Source organism: Suricata suricatta, chromosome X, assembly GCF_006229205.1.
Source record: "Suricata suricatta isolate VVHF042 chromosome X, meerkat_22Aug2017_6uvM2_HiC, whole genome shotgun sequence".
Lineage (NCBI taxonomy): Eukaryota > Metazoa > Chordata > Mammalia > Carnivora > Herpestidae > Suricata > Suricata suricatta.
Genome location: NC_043717.1, coordinates 108,789,104 through 108,812,238, shown reverse-complemented (window position 1 = coordinate 108,812,238; position 23,135 = coordinate 108,789,104). Strand labels below are relative to the sequence as shown.

The following is a 23,135-nucleotide window of genomic DNA, read 5'->3' as shown; positions in this document are numbered from 1 at the left end:
ATTCGTTTTTTGGGTGTGGAGTTTGGTGAGTTCCTTGTAGATTTTAGATACTAGCCCTTTATCTGAGATGTCATTTGCAACTATCTTTTCCCATTCTGTCGGTTGCCTATTAGTTTTCTTGATTGTTTCCTATGCAGTGCAGAAGCTTTTTATCTTGATGAAGTCCCAAGAGTTCAGTTTTGCTTTCATTTCCCTTGCCTTTGGGGATGTGCCAAGTAGGAAATTGCTGAGGTTGAGATCAAGGAGGTTGTTTCCTACTTTCTTCTTGAGGGTTTTGATGGATTCCTATCTCACATTCAGGTCCTTCAGCCATTTTGAGTTTATTTTTGTGTCTGGTGTAAGAGAGTGGTCTAGTTTCATTCTTCTACATGTTGCTGTCCAGTTCTCCCAGCACCACCTGCTAAAGAGGCAGTCTTTTTTCCATCAGATACTCTTTCCTGCTTTGTCAAAAATTAATTGGCTGTACATTTGTGGGCCCAGTTCTGGGTTCTCTATTCTATTCCATTGGCTATGTGTCTGTTTTTGTGCCAATACAATACTGTCTTGATGATGACAGCTTTGCAGTAGAGGCTAAAGTCTGGGGTTGTGATGCCTCTGTTTTGGTTTTCTTCTTCAATATAACTTTGGCTATTCGGGGTCTTTTGTGGTTCCATACGAATTTGAGAATAGTTTGTTCTAGCTTTTAGAAGAATGTTGGTGTAATTTTGATGGGGATTGCACTGAATGTGTAGATTGCTTTGGGCAGTAATGACATTTTCACAATGTTTATTCTTCTGATCCATTAACAGGGAGTGTTTTTTCATTTCTTGGTGTCCTCTTCAATCTCTTTCATAAGTTTTCTGCAGTTTTCATCATATAGGTCTTTTACATCCTTGGTTAGGTTTACTCCTAGGTGTTTGATGGTTTTTCATGCAATCGTGAATGGGATCAATTTCTTGATTTCTCTTTCCACTGCTTCTTTATTGGTATATAGGAATGCAACTGATTTTTGTACATTCATTTTGTACCCTGCAACTTTACTGAATTCATTGATCAGTTCTAGAAGGCTTCTGGTGGAGTTTGCCAGGTTTTCCATGTAGAGTATCATGTCATCTGCAAAAAGGGAAAGTTTGACTTCTTCTTTGCCAATTCTGATGCATTTTATTTCCTATTATTGTCTGATTGCTGATGCTAGGACTTCCAGCACTATCCAGCACTATGTTAAACAACAGTGGTGAGTGTGGACACCCCTGTCGTGTTCCTGATCTCAAGGGGAAAGCTCTGTTCTTCCCCATTGAGGTTGATATTAGCTGTGGGCTTATCATAAACTGCTTTTATATTGTTTAGGTAAGTTCCTTCTATTCCGACTTTCTCAAGGGTTTTTATTAAGAAAAGGTGCTGTATTTTGTCAAATGCTTTTTCTGCATCTATCAACAGGATCATATGTTTTTTATCCTTTCTTTTGTTAATGTGATGTATCACATTGATGGATTTGTGAATATTGAACCAGCCTTGTAACCCAGGAATAAATCCAACTTGATCATGATGGATAATTCTTTTTATGTGCTATTGAATTCGGTTTGCTAGTATCTTGTTGTGTATTTTTGCATCTGTATTCCTTAAGGATATTGGCCTGCAGTTCTCTTTTTTGGCTGGGTCTCTGTCTGGTTTGGGTATCAAGGTGATGCTGGCTTCGTAGAATGAGTTTGGAAGTTTTCCTTCTATTTCTATTTTTTTGGAATAGTTTGAGAAGAATGGGTATTAGCTCTGCTTTAAATGTCTGGTGGAATTCCCCTGGGAAGCCATCTGGCCCTGGGCTCTTATTCACTGGGAGATTTTTGATAACAGATTCGATTTCTTCACTGGTTATTGGTCTATTCATGTTTTCTATCCCTTCCCGTTTGAATTTTGGCAGTGCATGTGCATTTAGGAATTTGTCCATTTCTTCTAGGTTGTCCAGTTTGGTGGCATATAATTTTCCAGGAAGAAGTCACAGCCACCGAACTGCTCAAGGCAGATCTAGACAACATACCGATCAAGAATTTTAAAAATTTGTCATAAAATTATGTGCTGGGGTTGAAAAAAAGCATCAAAGAAGCAACTGAGACAATGACTAGGAACTTTGAAAATAGGGGTGATGAGTTGAAAAAAAGTCTATAAATGAGGTGAATAATAAAATGGAGGCAGCCACCTCAAGGATTGAAGAGGCAGAGAGAAGAATAGGTGAATTAGAAAATATAATTATAGCCAAAGAGGAAGCTGAAAAAAAGAGACTAATTGATTCAGGAGCAGTAAAGGAGATTTCGAGACCTGAGTGATACAATCAAATGGAAGAACATTCATATGATAGGTATTCCTGAAGAGGAAGACAGAGTGAAAGGTCTTGAAGGGATACTAGATCTAATTATAACAGAATTTCCCAAATCTGGGAAAAGAAATAGACATCAAATTCAACAGGCACAAAGAACTCCCTTAAGACATAATTTGAATCGACCTTCGGCATGACATATCATAGTGAAACTGACAAAATATAAAGATAAAGAGAGAATTCTGAAAGCAGCTGGGGATAAAAGGGCCCTCACGTACAAAGGGAAACCTATCAGAGTGGTTACAGACCTATCTAATGAAACTTGGCCGGCCAGGAAGGAATGGCAGCAAATCTTCAATGTGATGAAAAGAAAAAAACATGCAGCCAAGAATCCTTTATTCAGCAAGCCTGTCATTCAAAATAGAAGGAGAGATAAAGGTTTTCCCAAATAAACAAAAGTTGAGAGAATTCATCCCCACCAAACCAGCCCTACAAGAAATCTTAACAGGGACTCTATGAGGGAAATGTTGCAAAGAATACAAGGTGCCAGGGACACCACTATAAACACAAATTCTGTGGAGAACACAATGACTCTAAACTCACATTTTCCAATAATAACACTGAATGTAAATGGACTGAATGCTCCAACCAAATGACACAGGGTAGCAGAATGGATAAAAAAAACAAAATCCATCTATTTGCTGTCTACAAGAGACTTATTTTAGACCTGAAGATACCTTCAGGTTGAAAGTAAAGGGATGGAGAAATATCTATCATGCGACTGGAAGCCAAAAGAAAGCCGATATGTATATCAGACACACTGGACTTTAACATAAAGGCAGTAACAAGAGATGAAGAAGGACATTTTATAATAATTACAGGGTCTCCACATCAGGAAGAGCTAACAATTATAAATATCTATGTGCCAAATTTGGGAGCGCCCAAATACATAAAACAATTAATCATGGAAAGAAACAATCTTATTGACAAAAATGTGCTAATTGCAGGGAACTTTAATACTCCACTGACAGCAATGGATAGATCAACCAGACAGAAAATCACTAAAGAAACAATGGACCTGACGACACATTGGAACAGATGGAACTGATAGATATATTTAGAACTCTGCATCCTGAAGATAGGAAATTCACCTTCTTTTCGAGTGCACATGGCACATTCTCCAAGATTGATCACATACTGGAGCATAAAGCAGCCCTCCATAAGTATAAACGAATAGAGATCATAGCATGCATACTTTCAGATCACAATGCTATAAAACTTGAAATGAACCACAGGAAAAAGTCTGGAAAACCTCCAAAAATGTGGAGGTTAAAAAGCAGCCTACTAAAGGATGATTGCGTTAATCAGGCAATTAGAGAAGAAATTAAAAACTATATGGAAACCAACGAAAATGAAAATACAACAATCCAAAATCTCTGGGATGCAGCAAAGGCAGTCCTAAGAGGAAAGTATATTGCAATCCAGGCCAATCTCAACAAACTAGAAAGAGTGCAAACTCAAAAATTAACAGAGAACCTACTGGAACTAGAAGGGAAGCCGCAAGAGCACCCCAAACCCAGCAGAAGAAAAGAAATAATAAAGATCAGGGCAGAAATAAACAACATAGAATCCAAAAAAACAGCTATGCAGATCAATGATACCTAGAGTTGGTTCTTTGAAAAAATAAACAAAATTGATAAACCTCTAGCCAGGCTCCTCAGAAAGAAAAGAGAGAGCACCCAGATAGACAAAATCATGAATGAAAAAGTATCTATTAAAACAAAACCCTCAGAAATATAAGCAATCATCAGAGATTACTATTTCTTACTATTTAAATAAGTACTATAATGTATTTGAATGAATCTGTGTCAATATTGTTCTGAGCCAGCTGTATTGATATAGCATTAGCATATATTTTCATACAGAAAAATACACTGCTCATGATTATTAAAGAGATCTGGTTTGTTAACTTGGCAGGTGCTGGAATGTCTTGTTTTGGATATAATGTTAATTAGCTTGATGTACTGAACTGCACACCCCCCTTGATTTAACGATGTTTATTCAGCTACATATTGCCTAACTTTAATCTCTCCAGGAGAATATGTCGTCATGACAACCCACTTCCATCTCAAGCGAAAAATTGGCTACTTTGTGATCCAGACCTACTTGCCATGTATCATGACTGTCATTCTGTCACAAGTGTCTTTCTGGCTCAACAGAGAGTCTGTCCCTGCCCGCACGGTCTTTGGTGAGTGTTGTTTTATGGAGAATGGGCAGGTGAGGCATTTGCTAAATCTTATGATAGACTGTCAGGGAAAGTGGATGGTAGCAATTCCTGGGCCCAGCATTAGTAACTGAGTCATCAGATCCTGGTATTTCAGACAACTGTATTCTTAATAAAAATGTGCGAATAAGAAGAATGTTGGGGACGCCTGAGTGGCTCAGTTTGTTGAGCAGCCAACTTCAGCTCAGGTCGTGATCTCACAGCTCATGAGTTTGAGGTTCGCACCAGGCTCTGTACTGAAAACTCAGAGCCTGGAGTCTGCTTCAGATTCTGTGACTCTGTCTCTCTCTGCCCCTCCCAGACTCATGATCTATCTCCCTCCCTCCCTCCCTCACTCTCTCTCCCTCTCTCTCTCTCTCTCTCTCTCTCTCTCTCTCTCTCAAAATAAACATTGAAATAAATTTTTGAAAAGTGTTGTAGTAGTAAATTTACTAAAATGCTTCCTGTCTCAGTCAAATTTGCTTTTGGAACTTGGGAGGTACTGAGCCTTCAGTGAAAAAGGGAGAAAATTAGTGGACAGACCTGGAGAAGGTGAGAAATGAGAAACTAAGTTGACAACAAAGAAGTGGACTGGGTGCTTTTCTATGATCCAATTTTTTAAAAATAAGCATCTGACATTGATGTTTCTCTTCTAGCTTTTTTAAAGCCTGTTTTTCTCACTGTAAACATTTTTAGAAGACAAATACCCTTATTAGTCTACTAACGTGCCTCCATGATAGTCGTGGCTGTGAGGCATACAGATGGATATACTGATTATCCACACTGAAGGCCAATATTTCCTGCCAATATCCTGAAGCTATACTATGTAGTTAAATAGCAAATGACGTTTTAGAAAGAAGCAGCATTTTAGGTCAGGTAGAAGAGACAGTGGTAGAGAAAGAAAAAGAAAAACCTGTAAAGTAGGAAAAAAGAAATAACTATAAGGGTGTGATATCATGGAAGTTAAGAAGAAAATGTTTCAAGAAGCCAGGAGTAATCACCTCGTGTAAATTTTGTGTTTTTAGATAAGATGCATAGATACTGTTGACCATCGTGATGTGCTTGGTTGTTAATACACTTGAACAGTTCTGGTGAAGTGGAGGGAACAGAATCTATATATGAGTCAATAATTTTTAGAAAATAACAAACTAGACACCCTGAAAATCTCCCTCCACAAAATTCCAGAAAAGCTAGATAAAACACATAAAACACTCTCTTTAAATTTGTTACATGATAAGAAATTAAAGGAAATACTTAAAGGCCCAAATGGAAGAGGGAACTAAAAATTGGAGTGTTAATCTGTGAGTTGATACTGTTATAGTTGGAAGATGGGTAGATGGACTGCTAGTCTTGATAAACAGGAGCTTGTGGTTTTTTAAAGTTTATTTTGAGAAAGGAAAGGAGAGACGGAGGGAGAGAGAAAGAGAAGGGGGAGAGAAAGAGAGAGAACATGAATGAGCACCTGAACACAAGTTGGGGAGGGACAGAGGTAGACGGAGAGAATCCAAAGAGGCTCTGCACTGTCAGCATAGAGCCTGATGCGGGGCTCAACCTACAAAGCCTCAAGGTCATGGCCTGAGCTGAAACCAAGAGTCAGATGCTAAACTGAGGGAGCCACCCATGTGCCCCAATAAGGTTCTAAGTTTTATGGTTACATATGAAAGGATTTGAGCCTGAGTGAAGTTGAGAAGTAGAAAACTAGAGCTGTGGTAGACTAAATAATGCCTCCCAAATATATCCAGGTCTTAATGTATGAAATCTGTGAATATTACCCTATATAACAAAAGGAATGTTGCAGATGTGCGCTAAATTAAAGATCTTGAGATGGAGAGATTATACTGGATTATCTGGATAGGCCCTAAATATAATCACAAGTGTCCTTATAAGAGAGATGCAGAAAGATATTTGACTACAGAGCAAAAGGCAGTGTGATGAAAAAAGCTGGAGAAATGTGAAGATGCTATGCTGTTGGCTTTGAAAGAGGAGAGGGTCCATAAAACTACCAGACTTCTGGTCTCCAGAAGTGTAAGAAAAAAATATTTGTGTTGTTTTAAGCCACTAAATGTGTGGTAATTTTTTTACATAAGCCATAGGAAACAAATACAAGAATTTGTCTCATATATCCAATACCATTTAAGGGTTATGCCCTAGAAAGGGCAGTAGAAAAATACAGTAATCAGGGAGACAATAAGGAGACATGTCTATTTTGGCCTGGGCTCTGTGTAAAATATAAGATTCCTTAAGAATTTTTTAAAATTTAAACTTAGCCTCACATGAGTTTAGAGTTCATATTTATACTAACTGTATTGATGTAAAAACTTCAAACATTTTAAATTAAAACATTAATTTAAAAAGTGATTGCAGAATTTTTATGAAAGAACAAAGAGCCAAGAAAAGTCAATATCCTCCTAAATAAGAACAAAGTAAAGGGACTTGCCCCATGAGATGTCAAAAATGACTAAAAAGCTATAGTAATTAAGACAGTGTGTTATAGGGATAAGGGAAAGAAAAATAGACACTACAGAGAGTAAAAGTAGACCCACATAATATGAAAATTTGATTCACGACACAGATGGCATTACAGAGAATTTGAGATCGATCATATGCTTAAATATAAAAGCTAAAATATCATTCTCATAGAACTAAACATAAGACAGTGTCTTTATAACCTTTGGAATGCAGAAATTCACTAGTATACAAAAAATTAAAGAATAAAATAATAAATTGTACTTTGTCAAAATTAAATTTTTCTACTATTCAAAGAATAGCATTAAGAAAAAAAAGGCAATCCATAGAATGGAAGAATATATGTTATATATGTACAGATCTGATAAAACATCTATTCAAAAATATAAGAGGATCCTAAAATTCAGTGATAAATATATAAAAAATCTAATTTTTTAATTGGAAAAATACATGAAAAGACATTTCACCAAGAATATATGTAAACACTCCATACGAACATGAAAAGATACTTAATATCATTTTATATCAGGAAAATATAAATTAAAGCCACATGGAGACATTACTTTATATATGCTAGAGTCACAAAAATTAAAAAGAATGACAATTACAAATATTGAAAGGCTGAGGAGCAAATGGAATTCTCACACACTGCTGGTAAGGTTGTAAAGTGAAACAATCACTTAGGAAAAAATTTGGCTATTTATTAAAAGGTAAAAAAAAGTATTTTACTTCATACCCAAGTGATATTAAAATATATATCCATAGTATATACCCATAAAACGTTTATACAAGAATGTTCACAATAGCTTTATTCATAAAATCCCAAATTGGAAAATATCCAGACATACATCAACAAGTGAATATGTGTTTATATTGTGGCATATTCATACAGTGAATTGACAACTATTAATTCATATAACAATATAAGTGAGTCTCAAAAATTATGTTAAACTAAGAAGACAGACAAAAAAATAGTACATAATATATGATTTTATTTATATGAAATTCCAAACAGGCAAAACTAAGATATGGTGTTAGAAACCAAAGCTGTTCTTTCCTCTGGGGTGGTGGATTGACTGAAAATGGGTATAAGAGAATTTATTGGTTTAGTAGAATATTCTATATCTCCATTGGGGTAGTAGTTATATAACTGTATATGTTTGCCCAAACACTTTGATATGTACAACATAAAACAGAAATGTACAAAAACCTATTTTTATTCTATTGTATATAATTTATAACCCAATTAAAATATTGACCTACTAGAACTTCAGATAGTTGAGTTATCTAACTTAAAAATAGCTATGATGAACATGTTTAAGTAGGTGAAACTAATATGAGTTATATCATATAAACAGTATGTTTGTGTAGAGAGAAAGAGTGCACATAAGAGAACAAGCACACTGGAAATTCGGAAACAGGAAAATACAGATAAAAAATTAGTGGTTTAGATATGGTTGAAGGGAGAACCCATGAACTGAAAATAAATATCTAGAATGAGGCCCAGAAAGACAAAAATGTGTAAAATGCAGAAGAGAACAAAATAATACATGATTTATTGAGAAGGTCTAACACAGATGTAATGGAATCCTAGAAGAAAAGTGAGAAAATGGTATAGAAGCTTTCCCCCCGAGATCAGGGACACGACAGGGATGTCCACTCTCACCACTGTTGTTTAACATAGGGCTGGAAGTCCTAGCATCAGCAATCAGACAACAAAAGGAAATAAAAGGCATCATAATTGGCAAAGAAGAAGTCAAACTTTCCCTTTTCGCAGATGACATGATACTCTACATGGAAAACCTGGCAGACTCCACCAGAAGCCTTCTAGAACTGATCAATGAATTCAGTAAAATTGCAGGGTACAAAATCAATGTACAGAAATCGGTTGCATTTCTATACACCAATAATGAAGCAGCAGAAAGAGAAATCAAGGATCCCATTCACAATTGCACACACAAAAAAAATCATAAAATACCTATAGTGAAACTTTGGAAACAAAGAGGAAAATCCTTAGCCTAGAATAAAAAAGAACAATGTCTTTAAAGTAATGATAGATTACCAGCTGATTTCAATAGAAACAATAAAGACCTTTTCAGGTAAAAAAATAAAATTAAAAATTCATTATTGTCAAACCCTCACTAAAGGGAGTTATTTAACAAAAAGGAAAATTTGGGGAGGATGGGTGGCTCAGTTGGTTGAGCGTCCAACTTCAGCTCAGGTTATGATCTCATGGTTTGTAAGTTCAAGCCCCACATCAGGCTCTGTACTGACAAACAGCTGAGAGCCTGAAGCCTGCTTCAGATTCTCTCTCTTTCTCCCTGCCCCTCCTCTGCCCATGCTCTGCTTCTCTCTGTCTCTCAAAAATGAATAAATGTTAAAAAAATTTTAAAAGAAAATTATCTCAGAAGGAAGCTTTAAGATGCATTTTAACAATGAAAATAATAAATATACGGGGAATGCTAAATGACTATTGAAATATAAAATAACATTGGCTTATTGGGTATATGATATATTTAGAATAAAAGACTAGACCATAATGCAGTATATATAAGTTGAGATGGAGATAAGGTTTTCTACGGACTTTCATTGTCAGTTAAATGTGTAAAGGTACCAATTAATATTAAATTTTCATAAGTCAAAGGTTCATGCTGACTGAAACTCATACATTAATGGGAATTTAAAATGGTACAAGCACTTTAAAAACTGATTGGCATTCTCCTATAGTTAAGCATATGCTTAGAATATAATAATGTAGTTCTATCCCTTAGTATTTACTAAGAAAAATGAAAACAAATGCTCACACAAAGACTTATATGTAAATCTTCCTAGAAGCTTTATTCATCATAGTCCGGATGTCCATTAACAGGTGAATGTATAAACAAATTGTTATATCAATGCGTGGAATGCTACTCTGAAATTAACAGGAATGAACTAAAGATAGATGTAACAACATTAATGAATTTAAAGAATACTATGCTTAAGTGAGGAAAGCCAAACACAAATGAGTACATACTGTATGATATGTATAAAACTCTAAGGAAAAAAATCTAACCATACTGAAAGAAAGCAGAGGAGTAATTGTCTGGAGCCAGGGAGGGTAGAGAAGTTTCACTCATCACACATGTACTAGGGCCTTACTCTGTGCCACGTATTATATTCAGGGTTGAGGGGATAGTGAAAGACTACTCATGATCCCTATTCTCAAGAAATTCCTGCTTTTTAAAAAAAAAATTGTTTAACGTTTTATTTATTTTTGATACAGAGAGAGACAGAGCATGAGAGGGGGAGGCGCAGAGAGAGAAAGAGACACAGAACCGGAAACAGGCTCCAGGTTCTGAGCTAGCTGTCAGCACAGAGCCTGACGCGGGGCTCGAACCCAGGAACGTGAGATCTGACCTGAGCCGAAGTCGGAGGCTTAACCAACTGAGCCACCCAGGCGCCCCAAGAAATTCCTGCTTTGATAATACAAACAGACATGTGTTAGCAAGTAACTGGCCTAGCTTTTTAGAAGTGCTCAAGGAAGTGAGGTGGGGCAGTCACAGAATACTTTCTAGAAGATTCTTGAAAGAGAAGCACTGGGTAGTAAGACTGGATCTCTTAAAATGCCAAGCCTCATGAGGGGCGCCTGGGTGGCTCAGTCGGTTAAGCCTCTGGCTTCGGCTCAGGTCAGATCTCACATTCGTGGGTTCAAGCCCCGTGTCAGGCTCTGTGCTGACAGCTAGCTCAGAGCCTGGAGCCTGCTTCTGGTTCTGTGTCTCCTTCTCTCTCTGCCCCTCCCCCTCTCATGCTCTATCTCTCTCTGTATTAAAAATAAATAAAACATTAAAAAAACTTAAAAAAAATTCCAAGCCTCATTGTTCATCCATACAATGTAACTGATTGAGCATTCTACCAGCTGACTAGCTAAGAGTTATTTACAAGATGACTATTCTAATGAAGATCTAGAGGCTAGAACTCTTAAAATTTCTACTGAGATATGGTACAGAAACACTTATGTTGCAATATAGTTCTTTCCATCCATGCATAGGCACACTGATATAACTGTGCCAGGGTAGACAACTACATTTGCTAATAACTATAAGTGAGGTAGCTTGTTTCTCTGATGAATCACTCCTTGCTCAGTGTGGTCAGAAAATTACTAAGCCTTAGGTTCAGTCCCAGAACTTACCAGGCAACATAGTCAGATAGTTTAATAGGTACTGGATATGTGACTGATTCCTTATAGAGGTTAAAATTTGGTTTTGCCAATCAGCCTTGCTGACTACCAGGTTTGTTCAAAGGTGCTTCTTTAGGATTTCCCTGTTTAAACTGTACTAAGTCCTTCCCAGTCTGGGTTTTCATTTATATAGCAAATGTATAAGTAAGGTACTTGAGGGAGAAAGATGAGAAAGAAGGCCAAAGAGGCTGCAGAACACATGGCTGACTCTCTGGGTAGAGTTAATAGGCCTTATCTGCTTGCTTTTCTACATAATATCTGTCAGCAGAGTAGGCCTTCTTTCTACACCCTTCTTTACCCAGACTTAACATTCCCTACCCTCTTGTGCATGCCAACACTCATAAAGGCGGTTTGACGTCTCCCCTATCTTCAAGCCTGGATAATTAGTTTGGAGAATAACAGCTGTCTTGTAAAAATTCTAGGGTATAGAGACTTAAAAAGTATTCATAGATAGGGAGAATGGAGGCACAGAGAGATAAAATACATTGCCAACGATACAAAGCAAGTAAATGGCAGAACTCAGAATTCTAACTTCTAGTGCAAGTATTTGAGGCTAGAATACTATTGCTAACAATTATAAAATTATTATTATGTTATTGTTTAAAATGTGTTTATAATTACACCACTATAATTAGTCATATAATTATGACAATTTTATTGTTAACAGTGAAAATAAGAGTAATGTTAATAATAGAGGCTACTGTTGCTTGAATATTTCCTCTGCTATGGGATTTGTAAACATCATCTCAAGGACCCCCCCAAAATTTCTGAGTCTGGTAAGATCAAACACATTTTACACATGATAAAACAGGCTTAGTGGGGTAAATCACCTTGTTCGAGGTGTATTACTAGTAAGTGGAATTGCCCGAATGTCAGCCTATTTTCTTTTTTTTAATGTTTATTTGTTTTTGAGAGAGAGACAGAACATGAGCAGGGGAGGGGCAGAGAGAGAGAGAGAGAGAGAGAGAGAGAGAGAGAGAGAGAGAGAGAGAGAGAGAGAGAGAGACATAATTTGAAGCAGGCTCCAGGTTCTGAGCGGTCAGCACAGAGCCCAATGTAGGGCTCGAACTCACAGACCACTAGATAATGACCTGAACCGAAGTGGAATGCTTAACTGACTGAGCTACTCAAATGCCCCTGTCAGCCTATTTTCAATTTGACTGTAAAGATCATAGTGTTAGCCGCAACACTGTATAGCTCATATGTATATCTAAAATGCAGATTAGATAAATGATTTTAATAGAATTTAAAAGTGAATAAAGGGAAATCTTAAAGTTAAGGTAATAACAGCACCAAGAAAAAGAATCAATTGATCTAAAGCAATCCTGGTTTGATAAAAATTCATAAGAAATAGATATTGGAAGGGTGCCTGGGTGTCTCAGTTGGTTAAATGTCCAACTCTTGATTTCAGCTCACATCATGATATTATGGTACATGAGATCAAGCCCCATGTCAGTCTCTGCACTGACAGCAAGGAGCCTACTTGGGATTCTCTCCTCCCTCTCTCTGCCCCTTCACCACTCACACTAAATAAATAAACTTAAAAAAAGAAATGTGAGAGGGTTATCATTTTTTTAAATATTTTTACATTGTAGTACTTGTTTTGCTTGTTGGTGGTGTTTGCTTATTTAATACATTCTGTCAAGGACAGAAATTACATGCTGTTTTTTCCCCCCCAGGGAGTGTGTCTTGGGTTTTTCCCTTATTATTTTCTTTACTTTTTTTTTCCTCTTCTTTTTATGGTGGTGGGGGTGGTTATGTTTAATTGAAATTGCTTTTACAACACCAAAGACTTAATCATTCATTTTCTATATAAAAAGTAGCTACTTTTTTGCATGGACCTCAAGTATACTGTACTATAGAGGTGGAATTTAAGGAAAGGTATTAAGCAGGCTGTGTTGTAGCTTATGGGCAAGTAATAAATTATATCATGTGTCTTGAATGTATCATAGATAAGCTGCTATATTACAATTGCCACCTCAGATAGCTGTGAAATTATGTGATTAACTAGTTGTTACCTAACCTTCTAATTTCTGTATAAGCCTAATTACATCAAATAGAAGTGGGGGGTTTGATTTTTTACTTTGCTTTTCTGTTTGGAGTATCATTATAACTACTGTATTGTAAATGATGGAAAATAATTGCATATGTTCAAAAAATAAATTGTATAAAAAAAAGAAAAAAGGAAAAAAAATAAAACTAAAAAAAAAAAAGAAATAGATATTGGAATAATTTTGGTTGTCCACAAAGTTCAATAGGGCAAAGACTTTTATGAAGTTAAAGAACCATTGTCTACAGTGGTTTGTTACAGTATTAGGAGAATAGTGTCCACAGTAAGGTAAGTTAAAATCTTGAGTGATGAGCTCAGATCTGGGATGTTCAAAAGAAAACTACCAGAATGGAGAAGGAAGAGAAATAAGAGAAGAAAGTGGCCATGTTCATTCTGGAGATTAACAGATTTTCACGATGAATCATGGCCACCGTCTCCAACTCCCTGAAGGCTTGTCCTAGAGAGGAGGAAGCAGGATTTTCTTTCCTGTGTTGCCAGAGAAAGAACTCTAAGATCAGACAGTGGGCTAGGAGTTAGAGGAAGGCAGGTTTCAGCTCACACTAAAGGTTTTATAATTAAAGAAGGTTTTCTAATGAAGTTAAGCTTTCCTAATTAAAAAGTGCTATTACAATGAAATAGGTTACCTATTCTTCAATAGAAATGTTTAAGCAAAGACTACATGACAACTTTTAAGAGTGCTTTACTGGAGCTTCCTATTCCTGTGATAACGAGGATGTGGTAGTTAATAGGTAGAACAATCCCACATTGACATTCTCTGTGTTTTACTTTAAGGGGGCCATTTTGAGTGGGATATAGCTCCTCTTTGTAAGTAGGAAGTTGGTGATCTCATCACATATGCTCTAAATGTCTTCCAGTGGCAACTGGTTGTCATATTCTCTCTCTCCAGGTGTCACTACTGTTCTCACCATGACCACCTTGAGTATCAGTGCCAGAAACTCCTTACCTAAAGTGGCATACGCGACGGCCATGGATTGGTTCATAGCCGTCTGTTATGCCTTTGTATTTTCTGCGCTGATTGAATTTGCCACTGTTAACTACTTCACCAAGCGGAGCTGGGCTTGGGAAGGCAAGAAGGTGCCAGAGGCCCTGGAGATGAAGGTGAGATACAGCAAAGGTGGGGGCTGGGAAGCACTCCCTGAGAGAACTGCATTGGAACCAGGAGTGGGCAGCCTGCAGCCTGTGGGAACTGGCCAAGGCTGTGTGCTATTCACTGGGGTCATCAATCCAATTCTCAACTGGAGTGTTTCTTGGCAATGTGGAGTGTTTTCTGGGGACAAAGAAAAGAGGGTAGATCACGGTGTTGATATCTTGTGGTGAGGGACCAACCCTAAGTATGTTACTACGAGACTCAAGGGTAACACACTTTTTATAAAGCCACCCATAAAAGTGCACAATCTCCAGGGCCAACTATGCTCCTCACTTTTCAGTATATTCCCATTACAGTCAAACTAAAGTGACCATTATGCCTTGTGTCTTTGCCTATTTATTTTACATTCTACTTAGAATGTTATTTTCTTTTTCTCCTGCCTGTGAAGATCTACTCATTCTTCAAGACCCAGATGAAATTCTATTTTCTCCATAGACTCTTTCCAAGAATCATCCAGATAGTTTTAGCTTTACTTGTGGTAGGGGAAGGGTGTTTCTACTATTAAAATCCTGTATTTATACTAGAGTTTTTTATCTGCCTCCTCACTAGACTGAATATCTTGAGGACAGGGTCTTGTCTGCATCATCTTTCTAACTAGCCAAAATTCTTGCACAGCACCTGATTCATAACAAAAGCTGAATAAATGTTAGTTGGCTTGGTGGAGGAATGGGAAAGAGGTAAAAAGGAAAAAAAAACAATAAACCAACTAGGGCTGGTATAAATAAAACATAAATACTGTGAAATCAAGATTATTGTCCTTGGCTGCTTTAAAAGAGTTCAGATCTCTAGATCTAGATGAAGACTATCCAAAGATGCTAAAAAGAACTGGCAGATGTGGTCCCAGAACCATTCCCGTAATATGAAGAATCATGGAGAAGAGAAAAGATAATGAAGATTTTTCAAACTGGAGGAAAAGATATATTTCATAGAATACAGACTGGTGAGTTGGCAAACTTTTAGAATAGATTTTCACTATATAGATAGAATTTATTAGCTCCTTGCCATAAATTATGAAGAAATAAGCATATTTCTAATAACTTTATTAACTCTATCATAGGAAATTTTGACTGGTTTTATTATTATACTTAGTCTAGTGGTTGCCGTTATATCCTAAAATATATTTATCATTTTAATACTTCATTTGTCATCTAAGAACAGGGTCTATTGACCCCTTACACACTTCAAGCTATAAGGAAATTAGTATACTTATTTTACCTCTGACCTTCTCTATCAGTCACTGTCATTTCTCAACTATTGTTTGTTATAATGCTATTTCTTTTTTGTCAAGGTTTATGGCATTTACATGCTTTTTTTATGAAGTCATAATTCCTATAGTCAATTAGTCATAGTTCCACATTTAAATGGGCGATCTTCTCAAAATATTCCTTTCATCCATTTATCCATTCATTGCTTAGTTACCTCAAAGCTGTCTTCTAGAAGCTATTTTTTTATGAAGGCCTCATGGGAACCATATTGCCTACTATCTTGCATATGTAAAATTATCTGTCGATTGTGTTTATACTTGAACTGTAGTTGGGATATTGTACAATTCATGGGTCACATTCTCTCTCTGGTGTCCATATAGACATTGATTGCTATGCTCAATTCTAGCACTGAATGTCGTTAGGAAGAAATTTAAAACCAGCCTGAGAATCTCTTATATAATAGCAGACTTAACTTTATGGCCTAGAAGTCCATACAAATATATCTTTTATTTAAAAATTCCAGATACTTTATAAGGATATATATTTTTAAAATTTTTTGTTTGTTTTTCTTTTTATTTTCCTTTTTCTTGTCCTGAAGCACTTGAATACCCTCTCTTGTTTCTCTTAATCTCTTCCTGTATGATTATGTTAATGTCTTTTATTTTTTGTTATTTTTGAAAAATTTTTAATTTATTTTTTTGAATGAGCAAATTCACATTTTTTCTTTTATAATTAATTGTCAAGTTGGTTTCCTTATAACACCCAGTGCTCATCCAGACAAGTACTCTCCTCCATGCCCATAAGCCCCCTTTCCCTCACCCACTCCTCCAACTGCCCTCAATTTGTTTTCAGTATTCGAGAGTCTCTCATAGTTTGCCTCCCTCTCTCTCCCCAACTATTTTTCCCTTCCCCTCCCCCATGGTCCTCTGTTAAGTTTCTTTTGTTACACTTATGAGTGAAAACATATGATTTCTGTCCTTTTCTGCCTGACTTATTTCACTTAGCATGACAACCTCGAGGTCCATCCATATTGCTATGAATGCCCAGATTTCATTCTTTCTCATTGTCATATAGTATTCCATGGTATATATACACCACATCTTCTTGATCCATTCATTAGTTGATGTACATTTAGGCTCTTCTCATGATTTGGATATTGTTGAAAGTGCTGCTATAAATATTGGGATACATGTGTCCCTATGCATCAGCACTTCTATATCCCTTGGGTGAATCTCTAGCACTGCTATTGTTGGGTCATAGGGGAGTTCTGTTAATTTTTTGAGGAACCTACACACTGTTTTCCAGAGTTGCCGTACCAGTTTATATTCCCACCAACAGTGTAAGAGTGTAGGTACCCCTTTCTCCACATCCTTGCCAACATCTATAGTCTCCTGATTTGTTTATTTTAGCCACTCTGACCGGTGTGAGGTGGTTTCTCAGTGTGGTTTTGATAGGTATTTCCCTGATGATGAATGACGCTGAGCATCGTTTCATGTGCCTGTAGGCCATCTGGATGTCCTCTTTGGAGAAGTGTCTATTAATGTCTTCTGTCCATTTCTTCACTGGATTATTTGTTTTTGGGGGTGTGGAGTTTGGTGAGTTCCTTGCAGAATTTGGATATTAGCCCTGTATCTGATATGTCATTTGCAACTATCTTTTCCCTTTCCATCAGTTGCCTATTAGCTTTTTTTTATTGTTTCCTTTGCATTGAAGAAGCTTTTTATCTTAATGAGGTCTCAATAATTCATTTGTGCTCTTTATTCCCTTACCTTTGGGGATGTTGAGTAGGAAATTTCCATGATTGAGATCAAGAAGGTTGTTTCCTGCTTCCTCTTCCAGGGTTTTGATGGTTTCCTGTCTCACATTCAGGTCCGTCATCCATTTTGTTTATTTTTGTGTATGGTGTAAGAAAGTGGTCTAGTTTCATTCTTCTGCATTTTGCTGTCCAGTTCTCCCAGCACCACCTGTTAAGGAGGCTGTCTTGTGACAGTTTGTTCTAGCATTGAGAAGAATGCTGGTGCAATTTTGATTGGGATTGCATTGAATGTGTAGATTGATTTGGGTAATAATGACATTTTAACAAAATCAAAAAACATTCCATCGGAATGGAATGGATCAGGAGAATAAACAGTGTGATAGACTTTTTTTAATGGCCAGGAAGAGGTGCAGGTTTGTTTTGAAGGCAGAGGGAGAACTAGAATAGATTAATAAGAGACTGTGGATGTCAAAAATGATGACCATTTCTCTAATTCCAAGGAGTACTGAAAATGAAAAAAGAATATAAAGAATCATCTAAAACTCTTCTGCAAATATGGTGATGAAGTCTTTCCTTAGTCCCTCTCCATTGTCAATCCATTTAAGTTATCTAAAAGAAAGCAATTATGATATTTGGGGGGGAATCCTATGAAACACACCAAAATGAATCTCTAATGTGGGGTGCTATACTTTGTCTATACTGCTACAGTGTGAGGGAACTAACAGTGAGAACCACTGACCCACAGGAAAAATGAAGTGCATTGAAAATAAAAATACTAGTATCTAATTATATCTCGGTTTAGTTTTTTCCTCCTTTAGAGAGACATATTAAACTTTATTTGCTTCATAAAGATCAAATGGATTTAAAAATAATATACATGATTTAAAATTTTATTTCTGATTTGTACTATGATCAGGGATAAGATAAAATGGGAGGAGAAAGATTATAAAGGAAAGAAAAAGAAGGAATGGGTGGAAACAAAACTTCACTTACAAATGAAGACAAATGACTATAATTGCATTCTGAAAAATAGATGAACTCTAGATTTCTAAGGATCACCTACATGTGTTTATCACTGCTTCCTTTTACAGTCTCACTAAAGTGAGATTAAAGAAATAAAATGTGTATACATCAGCACCAGGAGAACTGGAGAAGTAATTTTAGTCAGAGAAGAGATTTTAATATATTTTTTAAAAGAATGAATGTGGAAAGAGAGAACAAGAATTAATCTATCAAGCTGGAGTAAGATATAACCGTAGAGAAGCAGAGAATAAAGAAACTATGGAGGTTGTTTATAAGTCTGTGTACAAGTAGTCAAGACCTAAGAGTCTGCCCAAGTTGTGAAATGTTTGCAGCCAGATATATACTTTCCAGAAGAAAAGCAGAAGTTTCTAAAGAAATTTAATGTCTCCAAAATAAGAGCTTTACATACTGACATTTTGAAGTACTCCACAAAAAATTACTTGCTTCCCATTGAAGTCCTTAAGTCATCAACCAGTCAACAAGTTCAGCTGATACACTGAGCATACAGGCATCTGTAATGTTGACGAATAATATTGTTAGATCCCTCCTAAAGCGAGTCACTGAGAGTGAAACCCATGGACACAAATGGTAATGGTGAGTGGGTTTTATTTTAGTTTGGCCAAACGGCCCCTCCTGAGTGTTAGCAAGTCCTCAGGAGAGAGCGCCGCTATCTGAAGCTCAGGGGTTATATAGCTCATAGCAAAGCAGAAAAAAGGTCATCATTGAGGTAACCAATCATAGTTTACAGCATTACATGGGGTTTAATTACATTCTGACACACAGCTGTAAGATTTGGCAGAGACCTGTCAATTTTAGAGTTCTTTGTCTCAGGAGAGATTTGAAGTGACCAATCATAGGTCCGAAGGGGAGCCAAAGCCGGTGTACAGAAGCGAGAAATTTGCAGCTAAAGGGTGGGATCTTGCAACAGTATCTTGAAAAACAAGTTAATCTTTAAGTTATAATTATGGGTTACAATTTAGGACTTCTAGATCCCGATTGCCTAACCCTTAATTGCCCACCAGGAAGAGGATTGGAGAGTGAAACAATGGTTGGTATTTTTCCATTAGGGTAAGCTTGACCTGAGGAGGATCTTAACAATATTGGCATACAAAGGATTACCAACGTGCTGTTTGCTGGGTTACCAAGGTGGCTCAGTTGGTTAACCATCCACCTTTGGCTCAGGCCATGATCTTGTAGTTTGTGAGTTTGAGCCCTGCATCAGGCTGTCTGCTGTCAGCACAGAGCCCACTTTGGATCCTCTGTGACCCCTCCTTTTTCTGCCTCTCCAGATCATACTCTTTCTTTCTCTCAAAATAAATATTTAAAATTTTTAAAAAACAGGGCACATGAGTGGCTCAGTTGGTTAAGTGTCTGATTCTTGATTTCAGCTCAGGTCCTAACCTCATAGTTTGTGACTTCAGGCCTCGTGTCAGGCTCTGTGCTGATAATGTGGAGCCTGTTTGGAATTCTTTCTCTCCCTCCCTCTCTGCCCCTCTCACTCTTTTTCTATTTTTGTCAAAATAAATAAATCAACTTAAAATAAAAAATAAAGAACAAAGTGATGTTTGCAATGTAAAAGAGAAGAGCAAATATTTTTTTAACAGTTTATTGTCAAATTGATTCCCTATAACACAGTGCTCTTCCCCACAAGTGCCCTCCTCCATTACCACCACCTCCCTTCCCCCTCCTCCTCCCCCTTCAACCCCTGGCTCCTTTTCAGTATTCAATAGCCTCTCATGTTTTGCATCCCTCTCTCTCCCCAACTCTCTTTTCCCCTCCCCCTCCCCATGATCCTCCATTAGGTTTCTCCTGTTAGACCTATGAGTGCAAACATATGCTAAGCAAAATAAGTCAGGTGGAGAAGGACAGATACCACATGTTTACAAATATTTTTTTTAAATCTCATCTTGGAGGGAACAAGGATAATTTAGGGAATTAAAATATAACTTTTATACTTGTAAATATATACATAAAACACTGGGATGCTAAAATAAAAGAAAATAGAGAATGAGTAAGAGCTCTTAAAATTAAAACGAAGTGGCAAGATAAAATTTCAATAAAGAGATGGGAAAATAAACTGAAGAAAATCTCCTTACAAGTAGAGCAAAATGGAAAAAAAAAAAGATGAGAATGTAAAAGAAAAGGTAAGAGACCTAAGGACATATCCAGGAAGTCCATTCCAACTCAGAAGCTGCAGTGTGAATGAACAGAGAAAAAGAAATAAAGGAAATTAACAAATAAATAATATAAGACATTTCTACAAATGGATGTACATAAGCCTCCAGATTAAAAACCTTCGTAGGCTCACATAGAGACACATCATCATGAAATTTCAGAAAACCAGAGATAAAGTGATATTCTAAAAAGATTCTAGAAAGATTTTTTTTGGCAAAGAAATGGTTAACAGAATGGCAACAGAATTCTCAAGTAAACTGGATGGTGGACGATAGCAGAGCAGTGCATTTCATAAATCTGAAAGACAAACGGCTTTCAACCTCTAATCCTCTGCCTAGCCAAAGTATCAATTAAATGGAGAGGTACAGTAGCCATTTTCAGACCTTTAAGGTCTCAGAAATGCCACTTCCCATACACTCCACCTTAGAAAGGTACAGGAGGATATTTCTATTAAAACAAGAGGGGTGCCTGGTTGGCTCAGCTGGTTAAGCATGCAACTCTTGATTTTGGCTCAGGTCATAACCTCACAGTTGTGAGATTTAGCTCTGTGTTGCACTCCATACTGGACATGGAGCCTTCTTGAAATTCTCCCTTTTTCTTTCTCCCTCTTTTTCTCACCCCCTGCCCCTCCCCTGTTCTTGCATGCTGTCTCTCTCTCTCTCTCTCTTTCTCTCTCTCTCTCTAACCAAGATCAAAGCAAAGCAAAATAAAACAGTAGAACATAAAAGAGAGTATCCAACAGAATACTTTTCTGGATCCAGAAAAGAGAGACTCTAACAGAGGTGGTAAGTGAACAGAAGTCCTAAAATGAAAGCTATGATGCAACAAGAAGCAAACCTAGAGAGGAGTTAGTCCAGTTTGGGGCAGGATGCTAGATGTATTTATATAGTCCTTTATAATGATGTTACCACTGATTATCAATTGAACTAAAATATTGTTATATTTATATGAGAGGATGGAGGAAGTATTGCATGAATGAAGTAAACTGCTATCATGAAAAGATTGGTTATGTATGAAACTAATAGCAGTATAAGCATATTATCTAGAAATTTATAAATGTCAGTTAAGAGAATTAAAAATAATTAAGACTCGCTTGAGGGAAGGGATTTCTGGTTTTCATTATAAGCCTTTAAGTTCTTTTATTAAAAAACTATGTATATTACTTTGATAAAACTCTTCAAAATTAAAAATAAAGCAAAGCAAATAAAATGAAGAAATAAGCCTCTACATTAAAAAGATTATTATTCTTAGAACTGCTTTTAAAATATTCATAAATTCTTATCTAAATTTTGGAAAGACAGTAATTCTTATCCTGTTCTTATTTTCAAAAAAGAGGGACACAAATCATGAGAGACTATTGAATACTGAAAACGAACCATGGACTGAAGGGGGAGCGAGAGGGAGGGAGGGGGTGATGGTCATGGTGGGGGGCACTTGTGGGGAGAAGCACTGGGTGTTATATGGAAACCAGTTTGACAATAAACTATTAAAAAAAGAATATTTGATGCTCTATAATAGTATTTTACTTTAGAAAAATTACTCAAATTCCATTCACATCTTGGAAAAGGTTAGATTATTATTATTAATGGCATAAAATTTTGTAATGTTTTATTTCTTTTTGAGAGGAAGAGAAACAGAGACAGAGACAGAGACAGAGAGGGAGAGAACTAGGGAGGGGCAGAGAGACAGGAAGACACAGAATCCGAAGCAGGCTCCATGCTCTGAGCTGTCAGCACATAGTCTGACATGGGGCTTAACCCCACAAACAATGAAATCATGACCTGAGCTGAAGCTGGACACTTAATTGACTGGGCCATCCTGGAGCCCCTTATTAATGGCTTTTAAATCTGCAGAGCATTTCTGTAAATATAGCCACAGCGTAACCCCTTGGTATTTTCTCTGTGGGTGAATAATATTCACTGTGGGTTAAGTGGCACTCATAAACTGGTACATCCTCCCACCCTGTTCTGTGGTAGCGCATAAATTTTCTGACAACAATAGTATTCTCTCACTGGTGAGTCAATTGAAAGAAAAACAAACAGCAATCATTTCTGGAATATATGTGGGATATAGAGGTAAACATAGCATAGCACCAGTATTCAGAAGAATACTAAAGAAGAAAGTAAAGTATATATACATATACTTATAGGGCCCTGATACAGGACAAAGTGCTGACTGTCATAGAAGAGAGGAAACAAAAATATTCTCTCTCCCTTTTTGCTTTTTACTTTATTTTTTATATACTTTATTGTCAAATTGGTTTCCATACAACACCCAGTGCTCTTCCCCACAAGTGCCCTCCTCCATCACCACCACCTCTTTTCCCCCCTCTCCCTTCCCCTTCAACCCTCAGTACGTTTTCAGTATTCAATAGTCTCTCAAGTGTTGTGTCTCTCTCTCTCCCCAAATCTCTTTTCCTCTTCCCCTCCCCCTGGTCCTCCATTAGGTTTCTCCTGTTAGACCTATGAGTGCAAACATATGGTATCTGTCCATTTCCTCCTGACTTATTTCACTTAGCATGAC

The 23,135-nt window shown here is 36.9% G+C and overlaps 1 protein-coding gene across 1 annotated transcript in view; it reads left to right on the top strand.

Annotated features, from left to right (window-relative positions):
- Positions 1-23,135, top strand: part of GABRA3 (gamma-aminobutyric acid type A receptor alpha3 subunit) — a 276,021-nt gene that overhangs the window by 240,357 nt on the left and 12,529 nt on the right. Inside the window, exons 8-9 of the mRNA XM_029929923.1 lie at positions 4,383-4,535; positions 14,193-14,404. Coding sequence (XP_029785783.1) covers positions 4,383-4,535; positions 14,193-14,404 — 365 coding nt within the window. The remainder of the gene's footprint in view (positions 1-4,382; positions 4,536-14,192; positions 14,405-23,135) is intronic.